The sequence below is a fragment of the Ammospiza nelsoni genome, chromosome 2 (assembly GCF_027579445.1).
Source record: "Ammospiza nelsoni isolate bAmmNel1 chromosome 2, bAmmNel1.pri, whole genome shotgun sequence".
NCBI classification, from domain to species: Eukaryota; Metazoa; Chordata; class Aves; order Passeriformes; family Passerellidae; genus Ammospiza; species Ammospiza nelsoni.
Genome location: NC_080634.1, coordinates 57,717,946 through 57,740,194, shown reverse-complemented (window position 1 = coordinate 57,740,194; position 22,249 = coordinate 57,717,946). Strand labels below are relative to the sequence as shown.

The following is a 22,249-nucleotide window of genomic DNA, read 5'->3' as shown; positions in this document are numbered from 1 at the left end:
ATTTCAAAAATCAATTTAATTAGAAAACATATCTTATTCTTCTTCTTACTTGTCATAATTTTAACCTTGAAGCAATCATTAGTTTATAGATATTAATTCCAGAGTAGTACAAATGAGCATCAGTTGCTAAGTACATAAGGAAAGGAAATTCAACATGACTGTACTGTGAAGTTGTCACTCATCAGAACAGTGTAGTCCTACATAGTATTAAAAAAAGACCCAAACCTGAAGGGAGGAAAGAATGAATATCTTCTGAAAGAGCCTTATTGGCAGAACTAATGGGAGGTTATATTTCTAATCCCCAAAAAGAACTATAAATGTTGAAAAGCAAAAGAAAGCAAGCTGGCCCTTATAAAAACTAATTGTATTTACTATTTGTGCTGAAACAATACATGGGATGAGTGCCTTTAAGAGCACTCATAAATAAATGCTAAATGGTAAATAAATGCTCAACTTTAAGAAGTCATTCTGTTTAATTCAGTGCTAAAAGTTTTAGCTTCGTCGCATTTATTTATGTATGTATTAGGCTGGGAGGCTTTGTTAAGGACAAAGTGTTGAAAAGTTTTTTTCAGAAGGAGCTCTTTCCTTAAGTTCAGTACATCCCAGTGTGCAGAGAGGCTGTTTTTCTCCCTGTAGTATTTGCATGCCAGCTGGAAGGTAGACATCTCACACTGAAATTCAGACTACCCTTGATAATTGCTGTTGTACCTTTTTTTGAATGTTTTTGTTTTCTGTTATAGAATAAATTTATCAGAAGAACAAACTATTGATATAGCAATGATAGAACAACTAAGAGAAGCTGTAGATTTATTACAGGATTCCAACAGGTATGCTTACAGTAGCTGATATATAGTAGTATAATAATATAATGTAATATATTTTATTTTTTTTATGAATTACATTAGAATTCTCTTTTAACTGACAACTGAAAGCTCTCTAGAGTTAGCAAGTGCTTTGTTAGCATACCAGTGTGTGCAAGGTAGTTAAGAAGGAAACTCAAATTCTCTCTCGAGTATCTAGACAAGATTCCCAGTAAATTAAGAAGAGACCAAAGAAACCAGAGGTGAGGACACCCCTTAACCATTCATCTCATGCACACTACTGTGATTATCTGAAGTTTTGTCTAGGATTGTCACATTTCTTGTAGGGACTATAAATTTTCCTCTTACTCATGCTTGGTATATATTGTTGGAATGAGAAGAGCTTCTGGCCCATCTTCATGCCAATTCAATGAAGCACCTAAAGGAGGTGCCTGAATTAGTGGTGGAGTTTCTTTTGTTTTCTGAAATCCAAAGGAGGAAGAGGCAAAGAAAGTTATTTATGTTTCCCCTGACTACAAAAGACAAGCTTTTATAATTTAGATGCCCATTTTAAGTGGCCAAAGTCACGTAGAATGGCTCTGGAACTGTGGCTAAACAAAAGAATAAGCGTTTAGAAGAAAGCAAATGATTGCCCTACTGGAGAAGTATGACAATACTGGTGCCTGTAGTTCTGTCTGTCTGGATGCTTGCTATTGCTTTTCTTAGTGTAATCACCTTCAGAAATTAAGTTCATTTCAAAACTAATTTTAATTCTTACTTCTATGAAGTAGCTGGTTTGCAGCTTCATTTATCTGAAGATTGGAAAACCTCCTTGTCGCTTCAGCCTTAAGTATGCTTGGTTCTCTTTCCTCCCTTGATAGCTACTTGCTTTTGTGACTACACTGTTCTTTACTTTAAATGCCTGTTTTGAACTGCTTTTTCACCTAGTAGACTTTTGTACTTTTAGGACAGAAGTTGATTCCTGATAGTATTTCTAAAGAGACAATTAACTGGTTTATTTTGCATCATGTAAAGAATACTTGAGTGTTTGAATCATACACTAAATACTTGAATCAAAAATATTTTTGCTAAATAAAATATAAAATTAGGAAATAAACAATTAGGAAATTTCTTTAGCTTCCTAGTACCATTTTTTCTGCATCTCATATGAGGCTTATTACTTTCTCAGAAGAGTCTTGTAGTTAAAGCAGGAAAGCGTTTGTTTTGGAAAAAACACCAGCAGAAATATTTCAGTTGATAGCCTGATAAATTTAGTCATTTTGGGTTTTTTTTGTTTTCAGACATTGCCTTAATATTTCCTACATATTTAGTACTTCTGTTAAATTAAGAAGGTCAATAAAATACAGAAAAACTGGTTTTTGTTTACACACAGATATACTTTCCTTAGTAATAGTATAGTAAATTTCAAAAATTACTTTTAGAGGTGACTAATCATGTCATGTATGTCTGTATTTCTCTACTGTTGTTTTTACAGCATGTTGGGGGGTTTGTGGCTGCACTTTCTTTTTCTAACCTTAAAATATGAGCGTTTATATTTAATTTTCTGAATGCCTTATAAGCTTTTGAATGTACACCTCCTGTGTATTAGCATCCAGTCCTAAGCAGCAAGATACCTTTGAGTACCCAATACTTGTCAAATGATGCCATAGACTTTCAGTCCTCTGAGCCATGGGTTCCTCATAATTTTTTAAAAATAATTATTTTATTTTATGGCATTTCGTATTTTTCTCATACTCAAGAAGTTTTATGTCCAGAAAGGAATGTAAATGCTATTGTTGCTCCATATTTTTAAGATGCACAAAACTTGTATTTGCTTTTAACTTAAATCTAGAGTGTGTCAGCAACTGTAAGTTTTTCCAGTTTCCTTTGTGCATCCATATAACTCTGGTGGCCTAGTCAAGGTAACCTGGTTGAAATAACTAACTCTATGCAGGACCATCCTTATCTCACACTGAAGGCCCTTTAGGAGAAAACACTGTAGGGGCTGGAGCAGTTGGTGATTCTGGTGTGCTTAATGTACACTGACTGGAATTCTTTCAAGCTGTTTTTGCTAGTGGATGTGATTATTAAACTTGTTAAATGCTTGTCCAGTTACTGTTCTGCAGGACACTGTTTCCAGTGTTCTGCAGAATTTAAAATCTGCACACCCTATTACACATAGACAGCATTTTGTTTCTGGGAAGAGACTTCGAATTCAACCTTTTTCAGTATTTTTGATGTTTGCATTGGATTTCTATATTTGCCTTCCTATATTTCCTGCTTTCTCTCATTTTCTGTTTCACTGCTTTGTTTTCAGCCACTGTAAATTAAGTGGAAATATCTGGGCAGGGCTGTGGCTTTCATTTGAATTCTGAATGCTAGAGATTAGATACAGAAATCTGCAGGTTTCTAGATAACAACATGGGTTTTGGTAATAAACAGGTCCTTTTGTTTTGATACAAACCATTGCTCAGGGTGGTACTTTGCAAGTGAAACCATGAATGATGCTTCAGACTGAACTGAAGCATCAGGAGGCATTTCCAAAAGCTCTTAAGAGATGACACTGAACAGGTTAAAATGATATCTATAAAAGTATTTCATGTATATATTTCTTTGTAATTAAATATTAAACATAATGGTTGCCAAAGTTATAGTCCAGTACAATGATTTTATTTCAAACTTTGCAGATTAAGCATGGGTATTTCAGAGATCAGTGCTGTGAATCTGTATCCTATAGAACCAGCAACAGTTTTAGAATTTCATGAGTCTACAGTAAAGTGTGTTTATATACCTTCTTTAAAAAAAAAGTAAGTGTTAGATGCATCATGTTCAAGTTGCTACACAATGAATTACATATTTGCCTTTGTCTTTATACATAGTGGTCAAATGCAGATGGACATGTCTTCTCTTGGTCAGGTATGTTAAATGAGTGTATAATTACAAAATATTCTGGGGGGGGAAAGACAGAAAATGAGCCCACAATTTCAATTTCAATTGGTAATCTGCCAAGTAGGGAAGGTATAAAGTAAGTAGGCTGAAGGGCAAAGCTAATTTATGGAATTGTTGTGGGGTTTGTTTATTTTTGTCTGTGTGTGTGTGTTTCTATATGTGAAGGTTTTCTGTGTTTATCTGTTACTTTTTCATTTTAGTTTCCCCACCCTGTCTCCCTGTATGTCAGTTCAGCTATTCATCTTCAGCTACCATTAGATCCCCCCCTCCCACCAAATCTCCTCCTTTTGGTGTAGGAAAACAGTAGTATATTCATTAAGAATAACCCCAAAATAATTTGTAAAATAAAAATTAGTGGTTTTCCAGACTACTGTCACTATAGTTGCAGAGAGTATAGTTATAGTAAGGGGTTTGAGTTTTACAGTGTGATATATGTTGCTTATTATTTGTTCTGTATCCTATCTGGTGAAATGATGTTTTTTATCAAGTAGCTGGTTTAGATTTACATTATCCACCTGTTAGTGCTGGAACTGCTCTTACATAGTATGTACTTGCTTTTCTGTCTGCTTTTCATCACACTATTTGCATTAAATACTTCAAGGTAATGCTATGCCAAAAGGAAAAAAAATCTATTTCCAGTAGTACAGACAGAAGAGTTACTTGTCTTACAGAGAGAAAATGCTGAAGAGGAACTGGAATTCCAGAGGAGGAGGGACTTGATTATGGAGAAAGCAAAGCCTGAAGCAAGACCTTGTGAACAGGGTGAAAAATGGTCATTGAGCCAGGTATGGAAATGTCCAGATGCAATAAATGTGGAAACATTTGGAATGGATCATTGCATTCTGTCAATTGTATGTGGGGATAATGGGTTTAGGCCCAGTGTGGGGATTGAGCTTTTTTTGCCTTAGTATGAATCTCAAAGTTTGACTGTAAATGGAAAGTTGATTAAGACCTATCCCTTTGGAAAAAACTTATATAACAAATATATCCAACAAAAGCATAGTAGTTGCAGGGGTTGCATTCCCCTGGAAAAAATGTCGTCACAAAGTTTGATCTTCAAGAAAATGGAGTACCTGACTCCTTTTCTCCCCTTACCCCAAATACTCTTTTGTAGTTATATAAGTTTCTAAGTTTATGTTGACAGCAGGTTTTTTTATTGTATTTAATATTGCAAACAGACTGTATATAGGTTGAGATGATAGTTTTTAAAGTTTCAAAAATATTTGAAGATTTGTACATTGTAATGATCCAGAAATGTAGAGCTACAAAAAAAACCTTAAATAAGGAGATTGTGAGAACAAAATTGCAGAAGATGCTGTCTGTATTGGCAGTACCTTAATATTGTCTGTTCTATCCAGAAATAGGTGTTTTTTTTTTTTAATTTATCTTGATGCTTTTCAAATGTTTGTATGTATAATCATAATATCAAATACTACTGTGATAAAGCTCTGTGATTGTTGGGACCTAATGTTCCAAGTGCTCTCTTGTGTTTCTATGTTTTGTCAATTAAAAAAAAAAAATTATACTAGGGAAGTTGTTTTGGATTGAATTATAATTTACGTAGGCCAGTTGTCTTTCTGCTGAGTTATGATCACTGCTGAATTAATGATTTTGTTTCATATTTATCAATGTGGTGTACGTTTCCTATGTAACTATAACAGAAGTGGTAACAAAAGGTATGTTATGTTGTAATTATAAATGTAATTGTTTACAGAATATCTCTCTTCAAATCTGCATTTGAAATAATCTGTTTTTGCAAATGAAACCTTTGTGAGAGTTTAATTAAAATTGACATTTTAACCAACAAACATCAAAATCTTAAAAAAGTACTTTTAATCCCTTAGTATTGAAGCAAAAAATTAATGACAAATCTGTGTGAATTGTTTCCATATGCTTTTTAAAAAAGTTCTTCAGCTAGCAATAGATGCATTTATGATTCATGCAAATTACTAATTTCAGTGAAAAAAAAAATTAAGTATTAATATGTATCTGACTATAATTACTAAAATTTCCCATTGCAGTGTATCACTAATACAGGTTCTGAAATGTTTTTTGTCTTTTCTTCTTTTTTTTTTTTTACTTTCCAAATATGCAGAATGATCTAATTGTTTGGAACACAAGCGGACAAACCTCTCACAATGAGGTAAGATGTCATTTGTTTGTCTCTTATATGTTTTATATTAATGTTTCATAGACTAAATGAAACATAACTGAATTCCACAGAACATATGGCTGAGATTTGCATCAGAAATGAATATGTGGTTTGCTTGGCATGTGGTTTAATCTTGTCATCTCAAAGATTTTCTAGGGTATAAAAATATGCTTTCTAATCATTTTGTTTCAGAGTTATGCAGTTTAGTAGAAAACATTTAACTTTTTTACATTTTCTCCATTCAGACACAATTTTTAATTTCTTTTTTTAATTCTCCCTTGTTCAACAAGATTTTCTGTTTATTTCAGTGCAGCTTCTTTTTTGCACAGTTGTGTCATGTCCTTGATTAGTTATCAGAGAGGAATCTAATTTTATTGATCCTGTAGCTTTCTAGTGTAAATCTCATTGGAAGATCAAAAAGGCAAAAACCACATGGAGCTTCTTATGGAGATTATTTTCCTTCTTTCTGTTTTTTTGGTGCAGAAATAGGCCCTCTCTCTCTGTATTGCATTGGGCATAAGCATATTGCAAATTTGTGAGCACCCAGCCACCATCCACCAGTCTTGGTGATGGGAATTCTGTAGTTCCCAGCTCCCAGTGAAATCACTTTTTAAGTGGGATTATCATTATAGGGTTTGGTCACAGGACTCTTTCTGTGTTGCCATTGGTGGTATGATGCTGCTCCATTCTTCCTGCTGCAGCTCTTAGCTGAGTTCAGGGTCAGGGGAGATCCTACTCTGAGGCATAAGCTTAATTTCCTCTTTTCTGTTTTTAATGCAGAAATTCAGTGTTGCCATGCAGAGTAGTAATTAATTCTGTGAAAGAAACAAATGTGTCTAAGGAAAAAACATGCCTTTACTTTGGTTTTTTAAATGTACTCTGCCACAAAATGTATGTTTGATGGAACCAAGTGATGACATGGGAGAAAACTGATAAATAATTGAGCTTATTTATAACTAGGGGGAATATCTTGCTGTCTTTTGTCAGAATCTAGTATTTTCTACCAGAGAAATAGGGTGCAATAAAAAAGGGAGATTGTCATAGGTTTGGGACTATATTGTGATCAGATTATGGGAATAGTTATAGCATGCAGTAGTGTTAATTTTTACATTTTGCATGGTCAGATATGCTAAGATATTTTCTGGGTGTTATTCTAACTTTGATGTGTGTTCTGGAATTACACAGAATAAGGATAAAAGTCCATCAATGTCTCCTACTACAAACACCACAATCCCTTTTGGCCTGAAGCCTCGATCAGGTAATGTGGGAAACTGGTTTGTGTGTACTGGTTTGGGGTTTTTTACATGTCTATTATAATTAGGTACCTCTTTTTCTCTCCCTTAAGAAGTAAGCAATGTAACATTTTCCATACAGTTAGAGAAGCTTAGAACATTTTGAGGTTCTCTAGTTTTGAATAAAGGTTGAATTTGTAAGAAGTATTTATTTGGCATGTTATATATGGAGCAATTTTCATCCATTACTAGTAAACTGGGTGTTCTATAAAATTGTATGTATATTAAAAATGTGTTTGGATATAACTACACATATTTTATATACATATACATATTTATCATCTGTGCTGACATACTAATTGAAATAAGATTTTTTGCTTGATTGGCATGTGATGATACAATTTAGATTTTGTTCAATAATATGTGTGAATAATTAGGCTATTTTGGAAAACATTTGTGTTGCTCTGAAAATTTTTCACTTCATTGAGTCTGTCAGTAGTTAGGCTTGAGTAAAGATCAAGCATTATAGAAAGATTACATCTTTACTTCAGCCAGCAACTGAGTTCAATGAATTTGCAATGCACTGTATCTATATAACCACCAGTCTTTTAACAAGCAGCAGTTTCTTTGAAAACAAACAAACTAAACCTAAAACCAAGTAACAACAAAAAAACCTCCTAAACTTAGAGATGTATTTGAGGACTTGGTAACAGCTTCCCTTAAAAACTGGATTAGCTACATGATTTAATTCAGTTTTTGTCCTCTCTGTGTGGAGGTAGTCAATATTAAGTCATGCCATATCGCCTCTAATGAGTGGCTGTAGGTTTTCAATATGTTTCAGCATACTGAGACTGTAGTTCTGGTTTCTCTCATCCACCACAAATGCTTTTAATCAAGTGATGGTAAACCCCTACAAGCTTGTAGTTTCCATAGCAAAATACTTGGTAATAATGGCAGCAGTTTGTGAAACTGCTGGTGGAACATCACGAAAAGGTTTAGGAAATTGTACCCATAGATTTAGTTGGTTTTTGTCGTTTGGTTGTTTGTTTTTTTTTTTAAGTATTAGAAAGCTGTTTTTGTGAAGGAATATACTTTAAGTTTCTCATGTAGTTGTGATATATAGTTAGACAGATCTGTTCAACTGCATTTCTTTGGTTGTTAGAATGTTAAACTTGGTCTGTCTTGTTTCTGATGATTTAGAAATGTTGATATTTCTACATAAAACTAAAATACAGATTAAATTATTAGCAAATGGGTTCTTTCAGGATCTGTTGAAAATAAAACATTGAGTAATATTGCGTAGTCCAGTGGCAATATTGCAATATAACTGTCAGGAGAAAAAAAGCAAAGGAGCCTGGGCCATGTTGCTGCTTTCACAGGATGTGGGCTGTGCTCTGAGCCCACAGTGAAATCTGCTGGGGATTGGAAGTTGCTTTGTGGAAGAATGTGCAAGACTGTGACTTCTTGTTCACATGCACTTTTGAATCTTGGCATGCTGTGCCTGAGTTTCTTATACTTCATGACTAGAATAGGTCCAGGTGAAATAGCCTAGTGACTCTTTTTTTGAGAGAATTTCTAGAAAGACTGGATTGCAATGTTTGCAACAAAATCTCCAAGTCATGTGATTCAAGACCAGGTGTTCACAAGTCCTACACTTCATCCTTTTTTATATATTGCAGCTCTGTGTAGCCTCATTGAATACCAAAGTCAGTTGGTTAGAGCATGCTGATTTTCTGCACTGTACTAATTGAAGTTCATATATTCTAAAATCTTTGAGCATGCCAGTACTAGGGTATCTTTTGGTCATGTTATGGTTGCATAAAACTTCATAATGTGAATTTATTTTCTTTTCCATACGAGGTACTACAGGGACTAAGATGAACCCATTACTGCACAGTTTCTCTCCTGATCATGTCTAGCTTCAGTCATCTTACCTTAAATTTATACCCTGTAAGATAGAGGAACTTGTCAATACTAAAACTTTATGTCCAGTTTCAGATAAAAATACAGTATATTAGCTATGTAGCACCATGCAGCAAAATGAAACCTTGCACAGGAATAGGAAAGCTTCATATTGTTTCATCTTCTGCTGTTTTGCTAACACATAAGAAATACTTAGAGGTAGAAGTAATACATGTCAGAGAATACTGGCATGTTTGTGAAGCCTGCATGTTTTTCCTTTTAAAGCTGGTTTGCTTGGCAGGTCTGTAGTTTCTTCATTGTATTTCCTTTAAAACTTTGTACAACTTTTGTGCATTTGAACCATTCTACCACTGGTTGGAATTTGTACTTGTTAATTGTACACTGCTTTATTGTCATAGAGCTGAGCTAGTGAAGAGGTCCAGCATTTCTGTGACCCAAGAAGGTTTTTCAGCTTAGTTTGTAGTGTATTTTAATAGGTTTTTTATTTCAGTTCTTAATGGCCTTTGGGGAAATGTTAAAACTTACTGGAAATGTAAGCTTTAATGAAGTTAAATAGTCCTAATGAGTTCTAACTGTTTACTTTTGTTAGAGCTTGCATTTGAATTAATTGGCTCTATAAATCTCTTAAATCCAAGTGCAACATTAAAAGGACATTGAAGTGTTCTAATTAAAATGTGTCCACCATGCTCTGTGGAAAAAATAGTGGCAAATTTTCAATGAAAATATATGCAACTGTATTTTTTCTGAAATTGGAGAGTTTATTTTCACTGTGTTTATTTTCATCTATTTAAAGTGAATGTTGCTTTCTATTTGACTTTCCATCTTCCTCATCATTTCATAATGGTTTATGTCTCTTGGAAAGGTGAAAGTAAACTTTTCTAGACTTGTGGTAAAGATTCCAGTTTTTTGAAGTACGCACACAAATATAAGTGCTTCCACAGGATAAACCACAGTGGCTTAAACTTCTGTGTTAGTACATACTGATATGTGTTCAGGACTGAAGGTCTTTTTATACTTTCATTTTTAAGCTAGGCAAAACATCAGGAAAATTCATATCTGATGGCTGACAGAAAGAACCCAAAGTACCCAAAGAAAATATTTTGAAAGGTAATGAATGTGCTTACATTTCTTGAAAGATTTTTTCCAAGGGTCAGAAGTTTACATTGCATGTAAAAACAATTTTTAAATTTTTCAGATTATTTCCTTCTGTATTTTAAATATTTGCAGAGAGTATGGACTTTTCAAATTCATATTAATTTTGAAAACCTTGAAAAAATTCCACTGAACAGAAACAATTTGTTAGAGCTGTAGTTCTCCTCTTGGGAAGTGCATTAGCTCTCTGAAAAGGAATCACTCAAAATAGCAAATAAATTTAAATTCTCTCTTCTTCACCATGTTCAAGGTGGTGCCAAGGTCTTGTGTTATCTTTAATATGCCAGACCTTCAAGTCTGGCTTGAAGCAGACATTAGAACAGCTTCTGTATTAGAACATCTTGCATTCAAGAGTTGTTTTTCCTTTGTGTTGTGCCATTTCTAGGTCACTGTATTTCTTAGTTTCTGCTGAAAAAAGTGACAACACAGACAAAAAAATGTCTATTGTCAGAGGCTGAAGCAAGCACTGACAAAACTCGAAGTCGCAAAGCACTTTGTATTCTGAAGTGAGAAGTTGTTCCCTTGCTACTGTTCGTGTAGTGTGACATTACTTGTGAATCTAGTGCCTTCAGTTTGGGTGGCTTGTAGAGACCTTGAAGCACAATGTTAGTAGCTATGCTGGGACATGCTTGTATTTCAAGTTAGTTGGAACATATAACGATCAATGAAACTTGACAGTATTTTTTTCTCATCTGAGTGCTCATTACTGTCTTTCTATCTCTGGATATTTATTCCTTCAGTTTGTTTTCTTCCCTAACTGCATTATCTGTGTACTTTGAAAAATAGTTGAGAATCCCAATTGCTACCGGAGTCAGACTGTTTACTTTTTGCCATAAATCTGTGTATTGTTACCCCCCCGGTGTTGACTCAGAGTGTGTTGTGCTGACTCTGAAGTTCAGCTGGTGTCCCAATAGCCAGAAACAGTGACCCAGCCTTGGGAAAGTCTAAAGAGAGTGAGCTGTGGAACTCTGAAAAGAAGTTTAAGGTGAAGTTTTGTATGACACAGTCTGAATTACTATCATGTTAATACAGATTCCAAAATTGTGGGAAGGAAAAATCCTACATGAATAAGATCTTTCTGAATATTAGTTGGGAATGTTAGAAAAGAGAGACTTCTTGTGCTTACTGAAACTTTACTTTGGACTTTCTTCTAATATTTGGGTGATTTTAGTTGCTTTTAGATCTACACAGCAATCTTGAATTGATTTGTATTTATGGTTTAGCATTTAGAGTAGAGGTAGTTTATAGCCTCTAGTTTGGTCTGAGGAACATGAATGTTGCTTGTGTGTAGGACTCAGTAGACAAATGTGAGGATACAAGTAGAAAAGCAAGAAATGAGTGAATTAATTTTTCTTTTGTAGAAGTAATAAAGGAACACTCTGATCAAATACAGAAAGAGTTCATTAAGGAGCAACATCACTGTGAAAGGCAGAAAAGACATTTAAATCTCTGTCAGAAAATAGGAAACCAGTGTGAAGCTTTGAAAGGATGGATGATATGCTGAAGAGATTCAGGAAGGAGATATTTTAAGTGTGTCAGTATCCAGTTCTGAAACAGTGTAGAATGGAGGTTTGAGGAAAGCTTGGGGAGAAATCCTTGCCACAATTCAGACAAGAGAGAGAACTGCAGAGTAGATGTGGCAGGGAAGGAAAAAAATTTCCGCAGAAGGATCTGAGGATCAGTAACAGGTGGTGTTGTGACTAGTTAAAGGAGAGAAGGCAGAATGGATAGGGAGAACAGGAGCTGTATTGCTGCCCCAGTTTAGTTCATGAGTGGTCATGAACTGTAGACATGATATGCTTTTACTGTCATCTGGCGAATAGTCTGCAGACTGTTGCAGCTTCTGTGGAAACGTACAGTTTTGTGTACTTCAGGGACCCACGTTGAATCATTAATAATGCTGTGTTTGTTAGAAGACTGTCTGTGGTGCAAGTTTGCCAAAGCTTGTTGTGCAAACTCAGGATGAGCCTTTGGGGGTATTCTGTGCCTATTCTTGTCCCTGGGAAGCCTCTCTAAAAGTTGTGGAGGACCAGTACTTACATAACGTGGTGGACCCATTGTAGATCTGAATTTATTGCTGGGGGAGTTAGCAAGAAAAAAAGGTAGTGCTTCATTGATTATTAAGTGAATTAAAATGAAAGGAAAGCATCTGTGGTACATGTACTTACTGAACTTCCTTCAACAAAATGAGAAGTGATGTCCAAGTGATAATGTAGTTGCTACTTCCAAAATCAGCTGGGAAATTGTAATGTAATAATATTTTCATATGGATATGTAAATTTCCTTTGTGAGAAATGTTCTTATTATGTAGTTACACAAATATATAAAAATCCTGATTCTGTGGTAGTTTCCTTCTTGAAACTTCACAGCTAGTATATTTACCTCCTGACTCAGAGTAAGGGTTTTTATCAGGCTATAAAGTAAAATCTATGGGTACTCTTTCTTAAAACTTGGTTGTAACAAGTTTTGTGAAGTGCTATGGTTACAATGATCTTGCTAAGCTTAACAGCCTTAACTGCACATATGATGTATGATTTGCAAGTACTAACATTTAACTCTTCGTTCTTTTTATTCTACACCATCTTTCATTCTTTTCTCAAAATTTATGCATTTTGTATTAATCACCTTTGAATTACATCTTTGCCATTACCATACAATCCTAATGCCATATATGAACTGCTGCTGCCCACTTTAATCCCCACTCCGGTCCTTATTACCGCCATGGTTGGACTGGTTATCACTCCCCTCCAGCAGACCCATCCCTCAGTTTTCCTCCTATCTCCTTCAACACACTTACACAGGCACAAACTTGGGACAACTTTAGCTACAGTATCCCATCTGAAGGAGACAGTGACAATGGTAGGTGTTCCATATATAACTTACTTTACTTATTTTCAGAAACATGAATGTGTGGTGAATGCCCCACATGGCTAAGGACAAAAGACAATACTCTCCAGGGGTTGTTTATAAGACTAAATTCCTCAGAGGATGCACTTCAATTTGCTCTGGAATATGTAGTGTTAAAAGTCACAGTGAAGTTTCACTCTCTTCTACTCTGGCAAAACAACTTTTCCCATGATATTTATTCCAAGAACTATTTTCAGTGTGGGTTTATTTACTTGCTTAATTTTCAATAGTTGTAAAAGTTGTACTCAAACAGCAGTTAATTTTGCTGCTCTCTCTTCTGCATTTTTTATTTATTATTTTTTGAAAGTTACTTAACTATTAAAATATCCTTCTTCCATCTACATTTATTGGTGCAGGTGCATAACTAGCATAATAGAAGAATATATAAAGAAACAAAGCTGAAACAATCAGCTAAGCAAAGATAGTGATTTCTGTCCAATAGAAACTGTTGTTAATAAGCTGTTCACAGTGAAGGTCAGGTACATTAGTGGACTTTTGTTACTGTTGCTTTTGTTTTGTTTTTCTCCAGGGGTTTGTTGTCAAAATACACTGAGGCACAGCACCAATATGCAAAGTGGGCCATGTTTTGCCAGTTGCCCTAAAGTAGAAAAGTATTTAGATATTAAAAGGTTGCAAAACTTTCACAAGCATCAGATTGAAACCAAGACCACAATTATTGAATGATAAATGCAAACATTTAGCTTACAGTTAAGGAAACTTTCCTGTCTGACTATTCAGGTGCCACTCTGGAAGTCACACTTACCACACAAGACTTCAGGATTGAAGCCTCTTCACAAGAGGGCATTTTGTTCTTAGTTCAGGTCTTTAGTTGGGAGTATTTCCTATTTGCCTCAGTGTTCTTGATTATAAAACCATAAAAGATAGCATATGTAAGGAATCAGCTCCATAAGGAAAGTGAGTGTGGAATATAAGAATTCTGATACTGGTAACTTGAAAAAACTGGATTTAGTTCATGATGGTTTTAATCTAAGTTAACATTTCACTGATGAATAGCATAACAGAGAGACCTAGAGGTGCTTCTTCTATCAGTGCAGAATTTGATTTGTGTTAACCTAAACTTTTTAATGTTTTAATCTTCTAAATGAAAGGAGTGGCGCAGACCAGCTTGTGCATTTGGAACAGATAGACGTTTCATGTCACTCAAATCTTAAGCCAAATGCAAATGTTAGCATTTATTATCTTGGGAGTGTTACAGCAGAAACTGCTTTTGCAACTGCATATTTTTTTTTATTTGGGGCTACTACATTTCTGTTTCTTAAATTTAGACTGAATAAATCAATCAAAGAGAAAAGTAACTATGAACTTGCAGTCTGACTTCAGCTCTGCCTGTCATAGTCCAACCTTCTTTTTGTCTGTTATATTTAGAGTCAGGTTAATTAATTTTGTGGTTTGCCTGAAGGATGACATTGTTACACTAAGTACTCAGTACACTGAATTCCTTGATTTACAATTAATAGTGGAGAAATGTACACTGAAATTCAGTGCAGAAATGAAAATTTTCGCCAGGAAGTTTGTCCTTGACAGTGGTATGTTGAGCATGTTATTAACTATATTATTAACTATTACTCATCTAACTTGTTGACACTTTTGTAGGCAATTAAAAAAATTTTTTTTTGGAACAAATACTACTTAATAACCTGGCTTGAGCACGGATTCAAAAAGCAGAAACTGATTCTTTGAAAGAGGGAAAAATAGACATTCAGGTGTGTGTGAGGTATGGGCTCCCCTTGCTGGAGATTGTGTGTAATGCTGAGAAGCCAGCAACACTTAGGACTGCCGAAACTTCCTCTCTGGGAACTTTTTAAAAAAATTCAGTACATAACTAAAACTTATGTAGTTAATGCTTCAGAGTGTGGAAGTTTTTAAATTCTGTTTTTAATAATTTAAACTTATTTTATTGAAAAGCTTCTTATTGTAGGTAAGGTGCGCTTGTAATCTGAAATTGGAAGGAAGTAAATCTTGGAACTTTGACTTCACAAAGGCCTAAAAAAGCTGTGGCCAAACTGAATGAAGACCATAATGGTACTCTACTTCTATGAAAATTGAACATAATTCTGTACCACTGTTTTTGTAGATAATTATTTGAAATGTTGCTACTGCTAATAAAGCTACAGTGGCTTTTAAGTACCATTTAAAAGATGGTTGTACTCTTCAAGAAGGATTTTTGTCTAGGTATTTCATCTGTGATAGGCAGCAAAGCTCAATTATTAGACTTGTATAATGAACTAGAAAATCTTAGTAATTGCAGCTACTATTTTTAATTAATGTGATAGGAAATTTTTATTTCGCCTCTTAAAAATTTAGAAATAGCCTCCAGTAAATTATTACTGAGTTGCTAATGCAGAAATTTTAATACAGTACAGTTCTGGAGTTAATTGAAGTCCTTGATAAGGGTTTCTGCTCTTGAAAAACTTGGAATTTGTTTTGTTTTGTTGTAGCCATCTTAAATGATACAATTTATAAATAACATTTTAAGTATTTTTCACCATATATCCGTGTTCTAACAGCCTCTGGTTTTGGGCATGAACAGTCCTAGTCATGGGTCACCTTTCTACAAGATGTTAGGAAGCATGGATCTGTTCATACCCCCTACTTTGGATTTAGAATTCAATTCCAAATGTTGAGTTTGCCTTCAACAGAGCAGAAGATTACATATTAAGTAAAACCTTTGTATCTGAAGGCATGGCTGTGCTACTTGCATGCACTGTGTGGCAGGTCAACATGAAGAATGGTTTTATTTATGTGTGCACCTCTGTGTAGAGCCTTTTGAGTGATGACACTTCTGAGGATGTGTCAGAGAAGGGATTTGAGCTGCAGTCACTCTCTGTAGTTCTCAGTCCTGTACATTCTCTACAGGATGCTCTCCCACTCTATCCCTGGGATTTCTGATGACATTAGTTTGCTAATTAATATAGAACTGTAATATTAGGTGTTCTGTTTAAAAGCAGTTCTGTTTAACAAATAGCATTAATATGGCATTCCAGAAATTACTGATTTTACTGAAATTATAGCAAATTTCAGTTTGCTGAGAAAAGTTAAATCAGGACTGTATGGGTCAAGTAGTGGAAGGAAGCAAGTTTGGTAATTGGCCATGGTTTATTCTGTCTTGATGCCTAAGATGAATAGCCTAAAGATATACAAGGAGTTTGTTGCCTTAAGCTTATAGTAGCTAGGGGAAAGAACTCTGCCTTTTGGCTTAAGTGCCATAGGTGCTGTCTGTCTGTCCCTTTGGCTAGAGAAGTAACTTAGATCAATTCTCTCATTACTTAAACAGCCTGCATACAGGTAAACCTACACACAGTTGGGTGAGATTCCTCGTGACCACACTTGTGTGAGATGGCAAACAGAGTCACAAGCAGGAACAGTTGCATTTTGGCTGTACATCCTCTTGTTCTTCCAACCCATTCAAAGCAGTCACTGCTCACCGAAATGGAAGGGTGGAGGTGCATATTTGCAGAAATGCCATGTAATGATTTCTAGGGACTGTATTGTGGGCAGTGAGAGTTGACAGGACTGGTAGGAAGGAGAACTGCCAAGGGTGTGTGCTATGCTGTGTTTGCAATATGACTTTTTAGTGTAGGCACTTACTGAATGTCTGAGTCTTCCTACATTTGTCTTTGTTTGGTGGGTTTGTTTTTGTTTTTATTTTTTTAGCATAACCTTATCTAGTAAGCATTTTGTTCTGTGTAGGAGGCTTGTCACAGCTTTTTACACAATTCAGCATCTCGTTAGGAGAGAGTTCTACTTAAAGAGTAAGAGGTGTCTCCTGCCATGTTAAATACAGAGCATTGTAGAGATCAGACTCTCTAAGGGACACTGCTGGTACTTGATCATCTGACAAAACTTGCCCGTTCAGATTAGGATTTGGATGATAAATTATCTGCACCATTGCTGCCTCAGGACACTGTCCACAGCAATATCCCAAAAGCAGCCATTCATAATTGTAATCTAAGATCAGATTTTTCTGTCCTCTGGAGGACAAAAAAAAATTTCTAGCTGTTTTTGCTGGAGGCAATGCCTAAGGATTTTGCTTAATTTAGAAATAAAAAAATAAAAGTGTTTGTTCTTAAACTAAAATCTCTCTTTTTAAAAATCACAGTGTTTTTAAGACCACAAAGAAATTTGGAATCAATAGACCCACAGTTCACAATTCGAAGGAAAATGGAGCAGATGAGAGAAGAGAGAGAGCTTGTGGAGCAACTACGTGAGGTATGTGTGTGTTGGTAGAATTAATTTATGCTGATGGAATGTCTTTTTTAGTTTTTCTTTGGGAAAGTTGCCGAAGGAGAAAAATACAAGAAAGGTTATATGAGGCAATATTGCTTCTGCAAATCACACTGATGAGACTATTGCTGAAGTTCTTTATCACAGTCAGATGTCTGTATTTCAGGAAAGACTTTGTAAAAATGAGAAATAATAATGGGAGTTACCTGAATGACATCCAGTTAATCAGTATGGCTTGCACTGGTGGAATTAACTACTTGTTTAATTTAATCAGAAAGGATGAAGTGAGCATTTGAGACAGAGAGAGAGGTCTAGGAACTATTTCCAGGCAGCTGGAGAAATCCTCAGTTTTGCATGTAAAAGGCAGAGTGAAATTTATTAGTTCAAGCTGAAAGTAGATAACTAATGCTTGAAGTGCTTTCTTAGAAATTAAATCAGTATTTCATCAGTGGAAAATCTGAATACAGAAGTCGATTTCCTGATACATTGTCTTGAATGTAAGAGCTAGAACCTGATGGGAAAATTGGTGCATAGGATTTGTGTTACACAACTAATACCGGGGTAGCAATGTTTGTGTGACACCTGGTTGTGTTGAAAAAAACAGCTGACAGCCTTTGCTGTGAGGAATGTCACAAGCCTGAACCTGTCAAGGTTTCCAGTTACATCCCATTAACAGGACAGAGGGACAGACATTAACATAACTGCAAATCCTGAAAGTGATTGGTGATTTTCACTTCACATCTGAATTACAAGACTATTTGTTCTTATCTCATTAGCTTCATGGAATGGTCAATTGAAAAATCATCAGTTTGTTTTAAATAACATATCTTCTATTATTTAATTTTAAAGCAACAGGGTTCTTCTCTTTACCAAATAGTGCTTAAAAGGTGGGATTTTTATTGCAGAACGTTACAGACTTGTAGATTTGCTTTGTCTTACCTCAGGCCCTCACCTGTTCTAAGTATGAATTAACCTAACTTTTTCCTGCTGATTATATATATTTTTTAACAGAACAGGTCTTATTAAAGATTTAACATAGTTGATAGAATGTAGTGTATTATCAATTCTAAACCTGAATGATGCCACATGGACAAGATGCAGGAATTAGATGAGACAGACTTGTTGGCAGTGGGAAAGAAAATGTGGTAATGGGGAAGTAGCAGTAATAAACTGCAGTAGTTTGTAGTTATTCTGAGCCTAGTCTGTTCAGCAGCATCAATGCAGCTTTTAAACATTTCTTTGAAGAGTTACCATAGGTATGTAGCAAGCCTCAAGTTCCTAAAAGTAATCATAGCTAATTTTTGCAAGATCCCTGCCTTGTGCATTAGTTCAGTTAATCCTCACAATGAAAAGTAGAACAAGGTTATTCACTGTGTCACAATCAGGCATGATTGTGGAGAAGTAATAAGGATGTCTCTACACAGTATTAGGTATTACCTAATGCTACTACCAATAATGCTGGTTTAATGTGTTATGTTTTAGCTCCACTCACTATCCTTCTTTACTCTCACCCTGAAATAGCATGACCTGGGATGCAAATTATTTTGTTTCTTGTGAGAATTTTGATTACAAGTCATTGAGGTAGAAACTGACTGTGTTTGAAAACACAAAGTGAGATTTTCAAATTAATGAAACTTATTTAGATATACTGGGTCCTTTAGTGACATTGGTAACCACCAGAACATTTGATTATGTACTGCACAAGAAAAAAGCCCAGAACATACCAGTCATTAAGTTTTTACTTTATTCAATAAATACATATATTAGTAAATTTTGCTTTTGAATTGTTTAATGGTAAGTTAGCATGTAGTGAGATTCCACAGAGCCGTGAACTCCAGCATGAAATGGTATTGAGTTGGTATTGTAGGTGCACTGTGCTCCTGTAAAAAGCACACCCTGAGCTACACTGAATAGTCTCCCAACAGACAAATTAGTGTTCTAACAAATACATTTTTATTTTATTAACTTTATATGAATCTTTTTGTAACAAGTTTTGGAAAAACAGTCTCAAAGTGTATTTTTTTTTTGTGTATTACTAAAAATGTTTTCTGATTTGTGAATTAAACCAAGGTGAAAATGAAACATTTTATTAGTGAACATGATGCACTCCCTTATTTGCCAGTTGAGAAACCTACATGCAAGTATTTGAGTAGTGTGTCTAGTAAAAGAAAAAATGGGAAAATATAATGAAACCCTAGAGTGCTTCAGTGGAGGCTGTTTTGTGGTGAGGCCACCCAAATAAACAATGTATGAGAAAGAAGTGAAGAGCTAGATTTCTTTAGATTGGATTTGTTGCTTTAGAGTGCTGAGAATATCATGTGACTGCCTTCAGCTGCCTGAAGGGTAGTAAAAGAGAAGGTGTAAGGCCAGGCTTTTCAAAGATTAACAGTGAATCCATGAAAAACAGTGGCATAAATTGCAGAGAAAGACATTTCTAATAGTTATAAGGAGAAAATTCTTTGCCGTAAGGGCAGTGAAACACTGACTAAAATTGCTTGGAGATTCTGAGGGCTCTCTGTCCTTGCAGATATCCAAAACTTAACTAACCAGGGCTCTGGTGTCACTTCAAATTTGTTACACTGTGACCTCCAAAAATCTCTTCCAACCTACTTCCTTTATTCTAAAAAGAATTACCTATTCATAGGTATTCATATTCAACCAGTATAGGTTGAGGTAAGATATTAATAGAGAGTAATGACATTAAGAGGTTCAACTAAGAAATATCTATTTAAAGACAATGGGGAGTAATTATCTCCTAATGTAGAGTTGGAATGTTTTCAAAATTGGAGCACAGTTCAGGAAACTCATCATATATAACAATCTATTGGGTTTGCTGGATTTTTAAAAATACTTAAGTATTTTCAAAAGTATTTTATTTTACAATATCAAATTCTGTTTGTTGAGACTTCTGTTTTTCTTAACGTGTATCCAGAATTTCTCTTTTATATCTGAATGTTTTGCCTTCTCTTACCTATTTTTCTGATCACTCTAAAGCTTCCTGAGTAATTTTTAGGCTACTAGGGAAAGATTGCCTTTTATTCTCTGCTTGTTCAGTCATTAACACAATGTAGTTCTGTTTCAGTTTTCTGCTGATAAAGAAAATTTAAGATGGATAAGTAGAAGACTTGGGGAAATGGTAAAAGGAAGGAGTCGCATACAGTCAGTCACATGATTAATTGCATGAATATGTGTTTCTATACCTCTCTGTGTAAAAATAGTTGCATATTGTGGCAACAGCGTTGCAATGTTGAGTTCATTTAAGGAAGTTTATGTAGTTGAGTGACCAGCATAAAGGAGGTTGTGGTTTAGTTTCTAAAGAATTAGTTATGTAAAGGAATTGTGGTTTTTGGTAATAAAAACTCCAAACCTAGCTATGTGCCTACAGCATAGGAGATGAGGATATTTATTGCCTTTTTGTCCCATTCATGCATTTCTATATCAAAGTGTGCCTGCATTCTTCCTTTGCAGAACATAGAAACAAGGCTGAAGATCTGTTTGCCCGAGGACCTGGGCTCGGCCCTGATGGACGGTGTCGTTCTGTGCCATTTAGTGAACCACGTCCGCCCTCGCTCTGTCGGCAGCATTCATGTGCCCTCACCAGCAGTAGTGAGTTGCAAGTTTCTTGCTGCACTGAGGTGTTTTATTGATTACTGTTTCATTCCCAAGTGATATGTGGGTACATAAACCATGTTACTGTTCAATGAAAGATCTCTGCTGTTACAGGCAATTTTTGTATGATTGCAAATGTTCATTAACTTTTATATATAATTAATTTATATATATCACCTAGGTATATGTGTGTGTATATATACACAAGCATACTTATAAACGAGCAAAATTATCCTGCCTTGTTCCTAACCTAGCAACAAGATCAGGTATTTTCATGACATTTCTGTTCAGAACAATATGAAAAGCTTTGGTTACAAGTTTTCATTCTAGTACACCCTTAAAAAAGAAAACTAGCCTGTCCTTCATTGATTGAAAAAAGTGAGGTTGGCTTCAGCGGTGTATGGCTTAGCAGATGTCATACCACTAAAGCACTTACAACAGTTATTACTATATTTGTCCTGTTGGGTAATATGTAGAGGTGATTCCTTTTACCCGCAGACAGAACAGAAACTTGCACTATAGTGATTTAATATTGGCTTACCTAAATCTAAGGACCTGAAGATTACAGTACATAAACTGTGTACACTTATTAAAACTTAAGAAAACACTATTGTGTTTTCTCTGTTTATATCTGTTTATTGAATAGATCATTGTTCCACGTTTCTGGTAACAGTCTGGTTCTGAAGAGGTTTTGTGTGTTTTCAACTATTTGCTTTTTTTCTTTTTAACATAAAATTTGGTAAAAATTTGCCATGTGCACCCTGATTCTCAATTCTGAGAATACCATGTGGATTTTGGAGGCAGTCTGTAAGAACTTTCAAGAAGACAGATTTAAGAAAAATATACTTTTTCAGATATTCTGGTGCAATTTCTTTTGCTGTTCCTTGACTTGAAATAATTTCTATCTTTGGTAAAAATATAACATTGCCAAAATTTGCAAACTTGAATATCTGGTGTAAAAACTTCTCATGCTGATTTTGAAAAATAAATATCTTGTGGTATTTTCTGTAACAAAAGGCACATATTTTAATTTTTTTTTTCATTTTGTTTCAACTTTATATTGATATTCTCTTCCTTGAAACAGCCTTCAAATTACTTTAGCCTGGAAAATCAGTTCTTTGAATTCCTTGCTACTGCAGTGAATTCTTGGTTTAAGTGAATATTCAGGAATTACAATTGTTTCACATCTGATAAAATTAGAAACTAAAATAGTGAGGAGTTTGGGTTTTGGTTTTTCTTTTTGGTAACATGATACTTTTGTAAGTATTTGGTAAATAGTT

The 22,249-nt window shown here is 34.9% G+C and overlaps 1 protein-coding gene across 3 annotated transcripts in view; it reads left to right on the top strand.

Annotated features, from left to right (window-relative positions):
* The window catches only part of LRCH1 (leucine rich repeats and calponin homology domain containing 1), a 115,264-nt gene that overhangs the window by 73,005 nt on the left and 20,010 nt on the right, over positions 1-22,249 (top strand). For 2 of the 3 annotated variants that reach the window (XM_059493529.1, XM_059493528.1), the window contains exons 11-17: positions 741-827; positions 3,680-3,716; positions 4,421-4,534; positions 5,845-5,892; positions 7,087-7,159; positions 17,236-17,345; positions 20,829-20,966. In XM_059493529.1, coding sequence (XP_059349512.1) covers positions 741-827; positions 3,680-3,716; positions 4,421-4,534; positions 5,845-5,892; positions 7,087-7,159; positions 17,236-17,345; positions 20,829-20,966 — 607 coding nt within the window. The remainder of the gene's footprint in view (positions 1-740; positions 828-3,679; positions 3,717-4,420; positions 4,535-5,844; positions 5,893-7,086; positions 7,160-17,235; positions 17,346-20,828; positions 20,967-22,249) is intronic. The other variant, XR_009420508.1, reaches the window with a different exon arrangement.